This window comes from Hemitrygon akajei, chromosome 18 (genome assembly GCF_048418815.1).
Source record: "Hemitrygon akajei chromosome 18, sHemAka1.3, whole genome shotgun sequence".
Classification (NCBI taxonomy): domain Eukaryota; kingdom Metazoa; phylum Chordata; class Chondrichthyes; order Myliobatiformes; family Dasyatidae; genus Hemitrygon; species Hemitrygon akajei.
Genome location: NC_133141.1, coordinates 9,577,214 through 9,592,318, shown reverse-complemented (window position 1 = coordinate 9,592,318; position 15,105 = coordinate 9,577,214). Strand labels below are relative to the sequence as shown.

The 15,105-nt window shown below is 43.3% G+C and overlaps 1 protein-coding gene across 3 annotated transcripts in view; it reads left to right on the top strand.

Moving 5' to 3' along the window:
• The window catches only part of LOC140741058 (vasoactive intestinal polypeptide receptor-like), a 114,875-nt gene that overhangs the window by 55,600 nt on the left and 44,170 nt on the right, over positions 1–15,105 (top strand). For all 3 annotated transcript variants that reach the window (XM_073070741.1, XM_073070740.1, XM_073070743.1), the window contains one exon: positions 7,679–7,776. In XM_073070741.1, the coding sequence (XP_072926842.1) occupies positions 7,679–7,776 (98 nt within the window). The remainder of the gene's footprint in view (positions 1–7,678; positions 7,777–15,105) is intronic.

The window sequence follows — 15,105 nt, the reverse complement described above, 5'->3', positions numbered from 1 at the left end:
CCCCATGGGCCAAATGGCCTAATTCTGCTCCTATATCTTTTGGTCTTATGGCCTTCTTGAAGGTAGTAATGATTTCAGCATCTCTAGGGTTCCTGGTGTGCCCTTCTTCGCCCAAACAAAAGTTAAAAGTTCGAAGTAAATTTATTATCAAAGTACATATATGTCTTCATGTACCACTTTGAGATTGATTCTTTTGCAGGCATTCACAGAAGAACCAAGAAATACAATACAGTCAACCAATAACAACACAGAAAACTGACAAGCAGTCAATGTGCAAAAGAAGACAAACTGTGCAAATAATTATAATAATAAGTAAATAAATATCACTGAGAACTTGAAGCGTATAGTCCTTGAAAGTGAATCTATAGGCTGTGGAATCAGTTCAAAGCTGAGGTATGTGAAGTTATTCACACTAATTCAGGAGCCTGATTGTAATAACTCTTCCTGAATCTGGTGGTGTGGGTCCAGAGGCTTCTGAACTTTGTCCCAATGGCAGCAGCAAGGAGAGAGCATGGCCTGGATGGTGAGGGTCCTCAAGGGTAGACGCTGCTTTCTTGTGGCAACACTCCTAGCAGATGTGCACAATGGTGGGGATAGTTTTTCCTGTGATGGACTGGGCTGTAACCACCACTGTCTTTGACACTGGTGTTTGTACTCCAGACCATGATACAACCAGTAAGGCTACTCTCCACTCTGATCATCTGTAGAAGTTTGTCAAAGTTTTAAATTACATTTTGAATCTGCACAAACTTCTAAGAAAGTAGAGGTGCTACCATGCCACCTTTGTAATGGCACATAGACGCTGGTCCCTGAACAGATCCTCTGATATGATAACACAGAGGAATTTAAAGTTACTGACCTTCTGCACCTCCAATCTCCTAATGAGGACTGGCTCATGGACCTTCAGTTTCTTCCTCCTATGGTGGATGGAAACAGAAACAGAAAATACTGGAGACACTCAGTAAATCAGGCAGCATCTGTGGAGAAAAGTATAGATTATGGTTTGAACCAAAGACCCTTCATCTGAACAGACCAGGCACCATATCATCTACACGACTGACACTAAAACATTCTCACAGCTCCATCACGGCAAGATTCCTAAGAGAACAGAGGAAACAATTCAAGGATGTTTTCAGTACCTTCTTGAAGAATGTAAAGTCCTCTCTCTAGATTGGTGAGATTTCCTGGCCCGTGATCAATCAAAACAGGAAAAGAGCATCCAGATAGGCTCTGAAGAGTTTGTGACCAGACCACTCTAAGGCCAAGAATAAACTACAAAAGGACTGCTTAAGATCCCAAAACCCCACCCACCTTCAAAGTTACCTGCCCCATCTGCAGCAGAACTGGAGTGGAAGTAAATCATTCCAGACCTCATAGAGAAGCATAATTGATGGGTCACTTGGAGGGATTCTTTATTGCACATTCTCTAAACCTGGCCCTGCATGGACATTTAAAACAATTCAAAACAAAGTGGTGATCTGCTTTATTGCTGAATTGGATTTTAACACCATAGAACCATAGAACACTACAGCACAGTACAGGCCCTTCAGCCCTCTATGTTGTGCTGACCCATATAATCCTTTAAAAAAAGGTACTAAACCCACACTACCCCATAACCCTCCATTTTTCTTTCATCCATGTGCCTGTCCAAAAGGCTCTTAATTACCCCTAATGTTTTAGCCTCTACCACCATCCCTGGCAAGTCATTCCAGGCACTCATAACAATCTGTGTAAAAAAAACTTACCCTTGATGTCTCCCCTAAACTTCCCTCCCTTAATTTTGTACATATGCCCTCTAGTGTTTGCTATTCGTGCCCTGGGAAACAGGTACTGACTATCCGCCCTATCTATGCCTCTCATAATCTTGTAGACCTCTATCAAGTCCCCTCTCATTCTTCTACGCTCCAAAGAGAAAAGTCCCAGCTCTGCTAACCTTGCTTCATATGACTTGTTCTCCAAACCAGGCAACATCCTGGTAAATCTCCTCTGCATCCTCTCCATAGCTTCCACATCCTTCCTATAATGAGGTGACCAGAATTGAACACAATACTCTAAGTACAGTCTCACCAGAGATTTGTAGAGTTGCAACATGACCTCTCTACTCTTGAACTCAATCCCCCTGTTAATGAAGCCTAGCATCCCATAGGCCTTCTTAACTACCCTATCAACCTGTGCAGTGACCTTGAAGGATGTATGGATTTGAACCTCAAGGTCCCTTTGTTCATCCACACTCTTAAGTAACTGACCATTAATCCTGTACTCAGTCTCTGGTTTGTCCTTCCAAAATGCATCACCTCACACTCGTCCGGATTGAACTCCATCTGCCATTTTTCTGCCTAACTCTGCAGCCTGTCTATATCCTCTTGTAACCTTCGACAACCTACAGCTCCATCCACAGCTCCTCCAACCTTCGTGTCATCTGCAAACTTACTCACACATCCTTCCACCTCTTCATCCAAGTCATTTATAAAAATCACAAATAGCAGGGGTCCCAGGACAGATCCCTACGGCACTCCACTAGTCACCGACCTCCAGGCAGAATACTTTCCTTCCACAACTACCCTTTGCTTTCTTCCTTTAAGCCAATTTTTTTATCCAAACAGCCAAGGTCCCACTTATCCCATGCCTCATGACTTTCTGGATGAGTCTCTCATGAGGGACCTAGTCAAATGCTTTGCTGAAGTCAATGTAGACCACATACACTGCCCTACCCTCATCAATTTCTTTTGTTACCTCTTCAAAAAACTCAAATCAGGCTCGTGAGGCACAATCTTCCCTTCACAAAGCCATGTTGACTATCCATGAGTAGACTGTACTTCTCCAAATGCTCGTAGATCCTATCCTTAAGAATAGTTTGCAGACCACCGACGTAAGACTCACCGGTCTATAGTTCCCAGGTTTCTCCCTATTACCTTTTTTAAACAAGGGAACTACATTTGCAATTCTCCAGTCCTCCGGCACTTCCCCTGCAGCCAAAGAGGATTCAAAAATCATAGCTAATGCTCCTGCGATCTCTTCTCTCAATTCCCACAACAACCTGGGGTGTATCATATCCGCCCTGGGGATTTATCAATCTTAATGGCTTTAAGAAGATCCAGCACTTCTTCTTCCTTAACCTCCACATTGTCCAGCACACAGGCCCGCTCTACTTCGACCTCATCCTGATTAAGATCCTTCTCACTTGTGAATACTGAAGCAAAGTATTCATTTAGGACCTCTCCAACCTCCTCCACCTCCAGGGAAAAATTGCCATCTTTATCCTTTAGCGGTCCCACCTTCGTTCCCGTCATCCTCCTATTCTTCACATATGCATAGAACGCCTTGGGGTTCTCCTTAATCCTACATGCCAAGGCGTTCTCATGCCCCCTTCGAGCTCTCCTAAGTCCTTTCTTTAGCTCCTTCCTGGCTACCCTATATTTCTCATAAACCCCTCCTACTTCCTGCTTCTTATATCTAACATATGCTTCCTTTTTCCTCTTGACGTTGCCTGGCATGTTTCGTCAGCCACGGTTCCCTTTTCCTACCATTTTTTCCTTGTTTCAGTGGGACAAACCTATCCTGAACCCAGCTCAAGTTGTCCCTAAACTTCTCCCACATTACTTCTGTGCTTTCCCCTTTGAACATCTGTTTCCAATTTACTCTCACTAGTTCCTGCCTCATCCCTTCAAAGTTAGCCCTTCCCCAGTTAAGCACTTTCCCATTTCATCTGATTTTATCCCTTTCCATAGCTATGCTGAAGCTAAGGGAGTTGTGGTCACTCTCACCAAAATGCTCCCCCACCAAGAGGTCTGTCACCTGACCAGGTTCATTACCCAGAACTAGATCCAGTATGGCCTCTCCTCTTGTTGGCCAGCCCACATACTGTGTCAGGAATCCGTCTTGAACACACCTGACAAATTCAGCCCCATCTATCCCCCTTGCACTCAGGAGGTGCCAGTCAATATGAGGGAAGTTGAAATCACCCATAAGCACTACCCTGTATTCCCTGCACCATTCTAAAATCTGCCTGCTTATCTGCTCCTCGCTGTCCCGAGGGCTATTTGGGGGCCTATAGACTACTCCCAGCACAGTGATTGATCCCTTCCTATTTCTGACTTCCACCCAGACTGACTCCGTGGACACTCCTTCTGCAGTGTCCTCCCTTTCTATAGCCGTGATACTATCCCTGACCAGCAATGCCACTCCCCCCCCTTTTCTACCTCCCATCCTATTCCTTTTATAACACCTGAACCCCGGGACCTGCATCATCCAATCCTGCCCTTCCTCCAACCAAGTTTCAGTAACAGCCACAACATCATAGTTCCACGTACTAATCCACTGAGGTCAAAATGGACTGCTGATTGCATAAAGTTTGTATCTACTAAAGCACTTAAATTAATCTTGTACTTTTCTTTCTGTGATTATTCCTTTCATCAAATCAGTGAAACACAATCACATTTTCTGACTTGAGTCTTACGAGTCCTGTTCCTGGGTGAAGCCTGCAGGATGTAGATCTGTGGGGCATATGTCCCGTGTCCCTTCCCCACCTCTCTGAACCTTCCTCCTTCATCTCATTGCCATCTTACTGCCCCAACTCACATCAAACATAGAAACATAGAAAACGTACAGCACAATACAGGCCCATTGGCCCATAATGCTGTGCTGAACATGTACTTTAGAAATTACCTAGGGTTACCTATAGCCCTCCATTTTTCTAAGCTCCATGTACCTTTCCAGGTATCTCTTAAAAGACCCTATCGTATCTGCCTCCACCACTGTTGCCGGCAGCCTATTCCACGCACACACCACTTCCTGCATAAAAAAACTTACCCCGACATCTCCTCTGTACCTGCTACCAAGCACCTTAAAACTGTGCCCTCTTGTGTCAGCCATTTCAGCCCTGGGGAAAAGCCTCTGACTATCCACATGATCAATGCCTCTCATCATCTTATACACCTCTATCAGGTCACCTCTCATTGTCTGCCACTCCAAAGAGAAAAGGCCGAGTTCACTCAACCTATTCTCATAAGGCATGCTCCCCAATCCGGGCAACATCCTTGTAAATCTCCTCTGTACCCTTTCTATAGTTTCCACATCCTTCCTGTAGTGAGGTGACCAGAACTGAGCACAGTACTCCAAGTGGGGTCTGACCAGGGTTCTGTATAGCTGTAACATTACCTCTCGGCTCTTAAGCTCAATCCCATGTTTGATGAAGGACAATGCACCGTATGCCTTCTTAACCACAGAGTCAACTTGTGCGTCCTATGGACTCGGACCCCAAGATCCCTCTGATCCTTCACACTACCAAGAGTCTTACCATTAATACTATATTCTGCCATCACATTTGACCTACCAAAATGAACCACCTCACACTTAACTGGGTTGAACTCCATCTGCCACTTCTCAGCTCAGTTTTGCATCCTATCAATATCCCGCTGTAACCTCTGACAGCCCTCCACACTATCCACAACACCTCCAACCTTTGTGTCATCAGCAAATTTACTAACCCATCTCTCCACTTCCTCATCCAGGTCATTTATAAAAATCATGAAGAGTAATAGTCCCAGAACAGATCCCTGAGGCACACCATTGGTCACCAACCTCCATGCAGAATATGACCTGTCTACAACCATTCTTTGCCTTCTGTGGGCAAGCCAATTCTGGATCCACAAAGCAATATCCCCTTGAATCCCATGCATCCTTACTTTTTCAATAAGCCTTGCATGGGGAACTTTATCAAATGCCTTGCTGAAATCCATATACACTACATCTACTGCTCTTCCTTCATCAATGTGTTCAGTCACATCCTCAAAAAATCCAATCAGGCTCGTAAGTCACGACCTGCCTTTGACAAAGCCATGCTGACTATTCCTAATCATATTATGCTTCTCCGAATGTTCATAAATCCTGCCTCTCAGGATCTTTTCCATCATCTTACCAACCACTGAAGTAAGACTCACCGGTCTATAATTTCCTGGGCTATCTCTACTCCCTTTCTTGAATAAGGGAAAAATATCCAATCCTCCGGAACCTCTCCCGTTTCCATTGATGATGCAAAGATCATTGCCAAAGATTCAGCAATCTCCTCCCTCGCCTCCCACAGTAACCTGGGGTACATCTCGTCTGGTCCCGAAGACTTATCCAACTTGATGATTTCAAAAGCTCCAGCACATCCTTTTTCTTAATGTCTATATGCTCAAGCTTTTCAATCTGCTGTAAGTCATCCCTACAATTGCCAATATCCTTTTCCAAATGATCCCTGGCTCCTTCCCACCCTCACCAATGCCCTTCCCCTCACCCCACAGATGTCATTACCAGCTTTAGCACAGATGAATCTTTAAGGTGGGTTGTATCTGAATCCTGCTCAAGGCTGGGTTAAGCTTAGAAGCTCCTGCTCAAAGAGTCAGGACATTTCCCTCCTACTCACTTTATCTTGGGAAAAAATCATTGGAAAGAATAATATGAAGGTAATCCTAGTGTTCCCTGAAGGTCAGTGATACCAGCAGTGTGTCTGTGGGTAGTAGCAGGATCCACAACTGATGTCTCCACATGTGAATAGGACTCCCTGATAGCCTGCAGCTATCATAGCCAGAGTGGGGGCTCCTGTCATCAATCAAACATAAAGTGAATTAAGAATGGTCTAAGAACCATTTTGGAAAAAAATAGTCTTAGAAATATAAGGCATGAGACATTTCTTAGAGCCATAGAACACCGCAGCAAAGAAATGGGCCCTTCAGCCCATCTAGTCCATGCTGAACTATTAATGTGCCTAATCTCATCGACCTGCACTAAGACCATAACCCTCCATGCCCCTCCCAGGCATGTACCTATCCAAACTTTTTTTTAATGTTGAAATTGAACCCGCATCTACCACTTGTGCTGGCAGCTTGATCCACACTCTCACCATCCTCTGAGTGATGAAGTTTCTCCTCATGTTCCCCTTAAACATTCCACCTTACACATTTAACCTATGACCTCCAGTTGTAGTCCCACTAAATCTCAGTGGAAAAAGCCTGCTTATATTGCTCCATCTATACCCCTCATAATTTTGTACACCTCCATGAAATCTCCTCTCAATCTTCTACATTCTAGGGAAAAAAATCCTAACCTATGCAATGATAGGTCCCCTGTAACTCAGGTCCCCCAGTCCCGGCAACATCCTTGTAAATTTTCTCTGTACTCTTTCAATTTATTTACATCTTTCCTGCAGGTTGGAGAGCAGAAATGCACACAGTACTCCAAATTAGGCCTCACCAATGTCTTGTACAACTTTGACATAATTCCTGCACTCATTACTTTGATTTATGAAGGCAAATGTGCCAAGAGCTTTCTTTATGACTCTTATTTACCTGTGATGCCACTTTCAATGAATTATAGAACTGTAATCCTAGATCCCTCTATTCTACCTCACTCCTCAGTGCCCTGCCACTCACCTTGTAAGACCTACCCTGGTTGATCCTCCACCGTTTAACACCTCGCCACCTGTCTGCATTAAATTCCAGATGCTATTTTTCAGCCCGTTTTTCTAGCTGGACCAGATCCTGCTGCAAGCCACGATGGTCTTCCTCACTGTCCACTACTTGAGCATGTTCATTGCACCTTTGCGTGGCCAAAGCAAACCAGGTTCTCTTCCTCCCCTGCTGTAGTAATTTATGCTTTTTGTGTGATGATCTTGATAATGATTATTTTTACCATTTAGGGAATATTTCTGCAGGCAGTGAAGTTTAGTTACACAGTCGGACACAGCCTGTCTCTACTGTCACTGAGTGCTGCCGTGGTCATTCTCTGTCTCTTCAGGTAAGTACTCCTCTATTACAGGTGTATTCTCTGAATCATAGAGCAGCAGAAAAGAATTGTCTCAGTTTATTTCTCCACGCAAACCATAAAATGAACTGCCCTTGCTCTCCATTTTCTTGAAACCTCACCACATTCAATTCACGTTCTCATTTACATTCTGTACTCCCCCATGTTTCCTTTACCCTTTAATATCCCACTCTAATCTTAGTCTAATCAGACTGGTCCATTATCTCCCATTATCCAACATGATTTTACATTGGATGTTTTTAGACAGGGACTGAAGCCAAAACTCCAGTTCTCAGAAACAAGAAAGCTGCTATTGACCCATAGCAAAAATGGTATGGAGAGACACAAAGCAGCTCCAAATTTGACTGTCCAAGACTCCAAAACTGACTGTCATACACAGACAATAAAATTCATACCCAGAAACTTACTGTATGAGAGAGAAGAGTCCTAAAGAGTAGAGACCAAAAACTGAATCATTGACTCACACAGCAGAGGAACAAACCCCTTAGCCTTACAAGTCCCCTTTGACCATTTATGTTAACATTTTATTCACCCAACATACACGTCAACTCCTCTCAGATTCTACCACTGACCTACAGACTATGGTTGATTTACAACAGCCAATTTACTTACCAATCCATGTCTATAGGATGTGGGAGAAAATCAGAGCAGCCCACTTGGACACAGTAGAGTATGCAAACTTGGGTCACTGAGCTTGAAGCTGCTGATCGCTCTGTTATGTCACTGTGCTGCCCTGCTTAGCAATCATCCAACACCCATTCCGTATGAGACTGTTTGGAAGAAGTACTGGAATAGTTGTCATTGAAAGAAAAGCACGAGTACAAAGAGACAAGTGGGAAGACTTTTTGTTTAAAATTCTGCCACCTACTAATAGTCCAGCTGCTCCCAGGCATCAGAGCATCAGCTTAGATTCAGTAACTCAGAGTTGACTGCCATCTGCTCCAATCCACCTTGGCAAAAGAAAGTAGAATTACTCTGGATGACATGAACAACATGAACAGGAAGTGTTTCAGGGAAGCAATACAGAGGTTTACTTGGAGTTAGGGGGTGTGATGGTAAGGTGGACAGTGTTTTGGTCAAATCAAGCCATCATGTTCAAGTCATGGCCATAAAACAGCATGCCAATTGATGAAAAAAAACATACAATCTAACTGCCTTATATTGAAGCCTTGTCTTTTGATGAGATCCTAGAGGAACTGGGCCCTAGAAATCAGACTAGATAGCATCAATTTTCATGTACAATGCAGTCCAGATTGTCAGAAAAATAGTCTGAGCTCTGTATTAGAGTGTGGAAAAACTTCCTTGTGTAAAGATGTTCATTTGTAGGCATCAAATAGATGTTGTGATTGTTTATCACAAATTTACAGGCACCAAATAAAACATAAGGCAGGAAGGCAAGGAAACAGTAACCATAAAATGAGAGGGTACCTGCAGTCATGACTAGAAATTAACACCTGAAAACAATTGGTTTAGATCAATCAAAATACGCTCATGTCTATTTATTCCCTGAGCAATCTCTGAATCCCATGTGCTACCATTTAAGTCCTGCAAGACTCTACCACTCACCTGTACACCAGGGATAATTCACAGTGGATGATTAACCTACCAACCCAATATAAAAGCAACAACCTATATGCTGGAGGAACGCAGGGTTTCAACCCAAAACTTTGACAATTCCCTTCCTCCCCAGTGCTGTGCAACCCATTGAGTTATTTATTTATTTATTCCATGATACAATGTGGAGTAGGCCCAATGAACCCTTTCCTAATCATGAGACAATTTACAATGACCAATTAACCTACCTGGTATGTCTTCGAACTGTGGGAAAAAACACACACACATTTCATGGGGAAGGCATACAGAGGCTCCTTACAAAACTGCACCAGAAGTACACTCTGGAATGCTTCGAGCTGTAATGGTATTGCACTAACTGCTATGGTACCATGGCACCCAGAGTTGCTCCAGCACATTGCTTGCTGCTCCAGATTTCAGCATTTGTAGTATCCTGTGCCTCTGCAATGCTTCCATATAACTTACATTCCATTCTAAGTGATCCATTTTCCTTTTATCACCAATTTAATCTGTTGTTAGCTACTGCCATGCTCTCCACTTCATTCATTAGCTCTCAATCAGCATTGAGAAAGGTCTTTTTTTCTGTCTTATATTTCTTACAACTGAGTTAATTTACATGGTCTATCATCCTGTAATCCTGAACCACTGAAGGCATGTCTCTTTCTATCTGTTCTCTGTAAACCTTTCAGAAATTTAATCACATGCAACAAAATCATCATAATTCCCAGTTCCAAGAAAACAGCAGTAATTTTTTATTACTTTGCTATTTCAATTTCCTATTTAACAACCAGAATCCCAGTTAATCCACTCTTTACTTTCCTGCACTCTCCTCTCCAACTCAATGATATTTTGAGGTCCAAATGGGACAGCTAGGAAGGTGAGAAGGAATATTGAAACTATAGCCAAGTAGAAAAGACAGGAAAGTGGGAGAGAGGATACTGGACGAAAGACAAGGAATGACACGGAGAACTTTTGTACCAGAAATTTTGCAATTCTTTCTAGCTGAAAGGCTGATACAAAGATACAAGAATTGGAACAGGGAAGTACTTTGGTTGGCTCCATGCCTGTGGCTTGGTGATCATAGGGTCAGAGAGTTGAAGAATCTAGAGTTGGCGCCTTGGCATTGTGGTTGGGAGAACTAGAACACAAAATGATTAGAAACACTAGTCTTCATGTCTTGCGAGCTTGAACCCAAGCCCTGCTGCTGATCCTCCTTGTTTGGGTTCAAATTCAATTGGCTCAAATTCAAAATATCATTCTTACTTTTACTTGTTTTATATAAAGATACACATCAATGTCACTTATACTGACATTGCATTCACTTATTCTTTATCCATTTCAAAATATGAAGGGCTGTAATAAAAGTCTATATCTTCTTACTCTGAGGAAATTATTAGAATAAGGTTAATTATTTAAGAAACCTTATTCAAGCAGTGCAATGCTTAGAGAGGGCATTCTTGAGGGATCATGTAACAAGACCATTTTAGAAATAAGAAGGAGATGGCCATCTTGATAGGACTATATCATAGACCCCCAATAGTCACCAATAACTTGAGGAGCAGATGTGTCAGGAAATTGTAGAGTTCTTCAATTATATTAACAACAAAAGGGCAGACAGGGGAAGACCTGTAAAAGACCATCAGGGCCACCAATGCTTGGAGCCACAGGAAATGGCTAAGATTTTTAATCTCTTTATCTTCTGTGTTTACTAATGAGAATACATGGATGCCAAAGAAATAAGGATAATATGTAGTGAATTCTTGGAACATAGGCATATTGCAGGTACCCAGAACCTGACCAAGAGCACCCTTGGACCTAATGAGAGGCTAGGGAAGAAATCACATAGGTCCTTCCAGAGATATTTGCTTCATCATTAGCCACTGGTGAAGTTTCAGAAGACTGGAGGGTAGCTAATGTTGTTCCATTGTTCAAGAAGGGTAGCAAGGACTGGCCAGGAAACTGGTGAGCTTACCAAATGTTGTCAGAAAGTTACTGGGGAGAGTTCAAAAGGACAAGAGCTATCATCACTTGGATAGTCAAGGCCCGATCAGGAATCGTTAACATGGTCTTGTGCATGAGAGATCATGTCTGATGATTTTTTGTTTTTTTTGAAGAGGTGACTAAGGAGATAGACAAAGGTTAGGCAGTGGATTTTAGTAATGTCTTTGCCAAGATCCCAAAAGGGAGGCTGATCTCAAAGTTTAGGTTGCTTGGGATTCAGAAAGAGCTAGTGAGGTGGGTCAGAATTGACTCAATGATAGGAAACAGAGGGTGATGGTTGAGGGACGATTCTCTGACTGGAGGCCTGTGACTAGTGAGGTACTCCAGCAGTCAGGGTTGGAGCCCCTGTTATTTATTATTTATGTAAGTTATTTGAATGTGAATATCTATGGCAAGTTTGCTGATGATGCTAAATTATGGAGTCTTGTTGACAGTGAAGAAGGTTGCAATGAGTTGCAAAGAGACCTTGATCAGTCAGGGAGATGGACTGAGGAATGACAAATGGATTTCAACTTGGGTGACTTATGCAGTGAATAGCAGGGCACTGTTGAGTATTGTAGAACAGAGAGACCTGGGAATAGGAGTGCACAGTGCATTGAAAGTGGCCGTGCAAGTAGACAGTGTGGTGGAAAAAGTCTTTAGTGTGCTAGCCTCCATTAGTTGGGACATTGAGTTAAGGAGTAGGGAATTTATGTTAGGCCGGACTTGGAGTGTTTTGTACAGTTTTGATCACCGTTATAGGAAAGGCAATATCAAGCAGGAGAGGGTGCACAAAAAATTATGAGGATGCTGCCTGGACTAGAGGGTCTAAGCTATAGAGACACTGAATCTTTATTCCCTGGAGTACAGAAGAATAAGGGGTGACCTCAGAGAAGTTTATAAAATCATAAGAAGCATCAATAAGGTGAATGGTTATTGCCTTTTAATCAGGGTTAGGGTGTCCAAATCTAGAGATCACAGATACAAGATTAAAGAGGAGAGATTTAAAAGAGACCACAGCGAACCTTAGAACATTAAAGTTTTTGTTAAGAACAGGCCATTTGGCCCAGCAAAGCTTGCCAAATTCCTGTTCACATAGTGTGTTGAAATAATTATTGAGTATAGATTTGAAAGTCTCTAAGGTATTACTCTCAACTACACAACTAGGTAGTTTGTTTCATGTGTCCACAACTCTCTGTGTAAAGAAACACTTCCTGATGATGGTCTGAAATCTCCTTTTAACCAGTCTCCACCTGTGGCCCCGTGTCCCTGTTGATTTGAAGCAGCAGCTGGCATCCACCTTACTTACACCCTTAGTGATTTCAAACACTTCTATCATACCTCCTCTCATTCTACATCTGCTTAGGCTAAAGAGATTTAACTCCTTCAAACTTTCTTCATAGCTCATAATCTGAAGACCTGGAATGAGTCGAGTCACCCTCCTCTGGACTCTCTCCAGTGCCTTCACATCCCTCACACAATATGGAGACCAAGATTGTACATAGTACTCAGAGTGTGGCCTCAAACACGTTATACAGCTGAAGGAGAATGTCTTGACTTGAACTCCAGTAAGCGCATTATATAGTTCAACATTTATTAGTCTTCCTAATTGCTTCTGTGCATTGTAACTTCATTCCACAGAGGGTAGTGAGTACCTGGAATGAGCTGCCAGAGGAAGTGTTACAATTGCAACATTTGAAATGTTTGCATAAGAACATGAAGGGAGGAGCTAGAAAGGTTATGGACTGAATGTAGACAACTGGGACTTGCAAGGAGGATGTTGAAGGCTTTGTTTCCGTGGCATGTTACTTTTGAGTGCAATGGATGCTTGGGTTGTCTCTGCAGGGTGTAGCAAATGTGAAGACATTCAAATCATTCCAGAGGTTGTTGGATGTTGTGCTGAGGATTTGATAGGTTTAGGGTATACTCTCTGTGAGCACCATTATCTTACAATGAGACATCACTATGATCAGAAATTCTCAGCCCCCTTTGGGAACCTGAGATGAATGCTGGAATAGGGTGCCAATAATGATTCCCCACACTGCAAACTTCAGATGCACAGTTTGGGGATTGGAAACTTGCCACACTGTTGTCTGCTCTAAGCCTGGATCACCTAGTCAGCCTGAGCCTGGGGTTTGGGGTGGGAGAGTAGGATTGAGACAATTTTTTCAATAAGGGTTGGGGGGAATGATGGAAGGGAGATCGACTGGAGTACTACACAGACACAACAGGAGTGTTCCTGCACAGGTCCAACAAAGAGCTTGAAGAAGCAGCAAGTTTTTCGACGGGAGTTATTGATTGGAGCACTGCGCAATGCAATAGGAGTGTTCCTGCGCAGATCCGACAAAGGTTTTCATTGGGAAGCCCATTTGCTATAAAAGAGAGGTACCGCCTAGCGGAGTGGTCATCGTTGGAGTAGTCTGAGGCAGAGTAGGAAGACTTTGGCTCAACAGGGCTTCGGCTAGAATAGGCAGCGTCTAGATAAGTTCATTCCTTATTTCTGAATTAACTCTAGAGAGAATGGGGGTATGTCTACAGAGCCAGTGTTCTGCTCTGGTTGTCAAATGTGGGATTTTCAGGAGACTCCCATCCTCCCCGATGGCCACATTGAGATGCAGCTCCTTAGAGACCGTGTTAGGGAACTGGACCTACAGTTCAATGACCTTTGGCTTGTTGGGGAAAGTGAAGCAGTGATAGACAGGAGCTGCAGGGAGGTAGTCACCCCAAGGCAACAGGAGAGAGATAAATGGGTGACTGTCTAGAGAGGGAAGAGGGAATCATCAGATAGTGGAGAGCACCCCTGTGGCTGTCCCCCTCAACAATAAGTACTCCATTTTGGGGGGAACAACCTACCTGGGGGAGGCAACAGCAGCCGTGCCTTTGACACTGAGTCTGTCCCGGTGGCTCAGAAGGGTTGGGAAATGAAGAGGAAGGCAGCAGTAATAGGGGACTCCATAGTTAGGGAGACAGACAGGCGATTCTGTGGACGCAAAAAGGAAACACAGATGGTAGTTTGCCTCCCAGATACCAGGGTCCGAGATGTTTCTGGATGCATCCACAATATCCTGAAAAGGGAGGGTGAGCAACTCATCCAGAAGCCATGGTACATATTGGTACCAATGACATAGGAAGAAAAAGGGAGGAGGTCCTTTTAAAAAAAAATTAGGGAATTAGGAAGAAAACTAAGAAACAGGACCTCAAGGGTAGTAGCCTTGGGATTACTGCTTCTGCCATGAGACAGTGAGGATAGGAATAGAATGAGGTGGCAGATATATGTGTGGCTGAAGAATTGGAGCAGGGGGCAGGGATTCAGATTTTTGGTTAATTAGGACCTCTTCTGGGGCAGGTGGGACCTGTACGAAAGGGACGGGTTGCACTTGAATCTGAGGGTGACCAATACTCTTGCAGGCAGATTTAGTAGATCTGTTACGAGAGGTTTAAATGAGTATGTCGGGGGGGGGGGGCGGGGGGTATAAGAGCCAGTATGACAGATGTAAGGATGAACTAGCAGGTTTAAAAGTAGATGATGGGTGTAACATGAATGTAAGGAAGGACAAACCATTATTTGGGTACAAATGCAGACAGACCAAAGAGTTAAGTTGTACCACAGAGGCAAAATTCAAAAGGGCAAGGAATGCAGGACTAAAGGGGCTATATTTAAATGTGTGTAACATTTGGAATAAGGTGCATGAACTCGTGGCACAATTAGAGATTGGTCAGTATGACATTGTGGGCATCACTGAGTTGTGG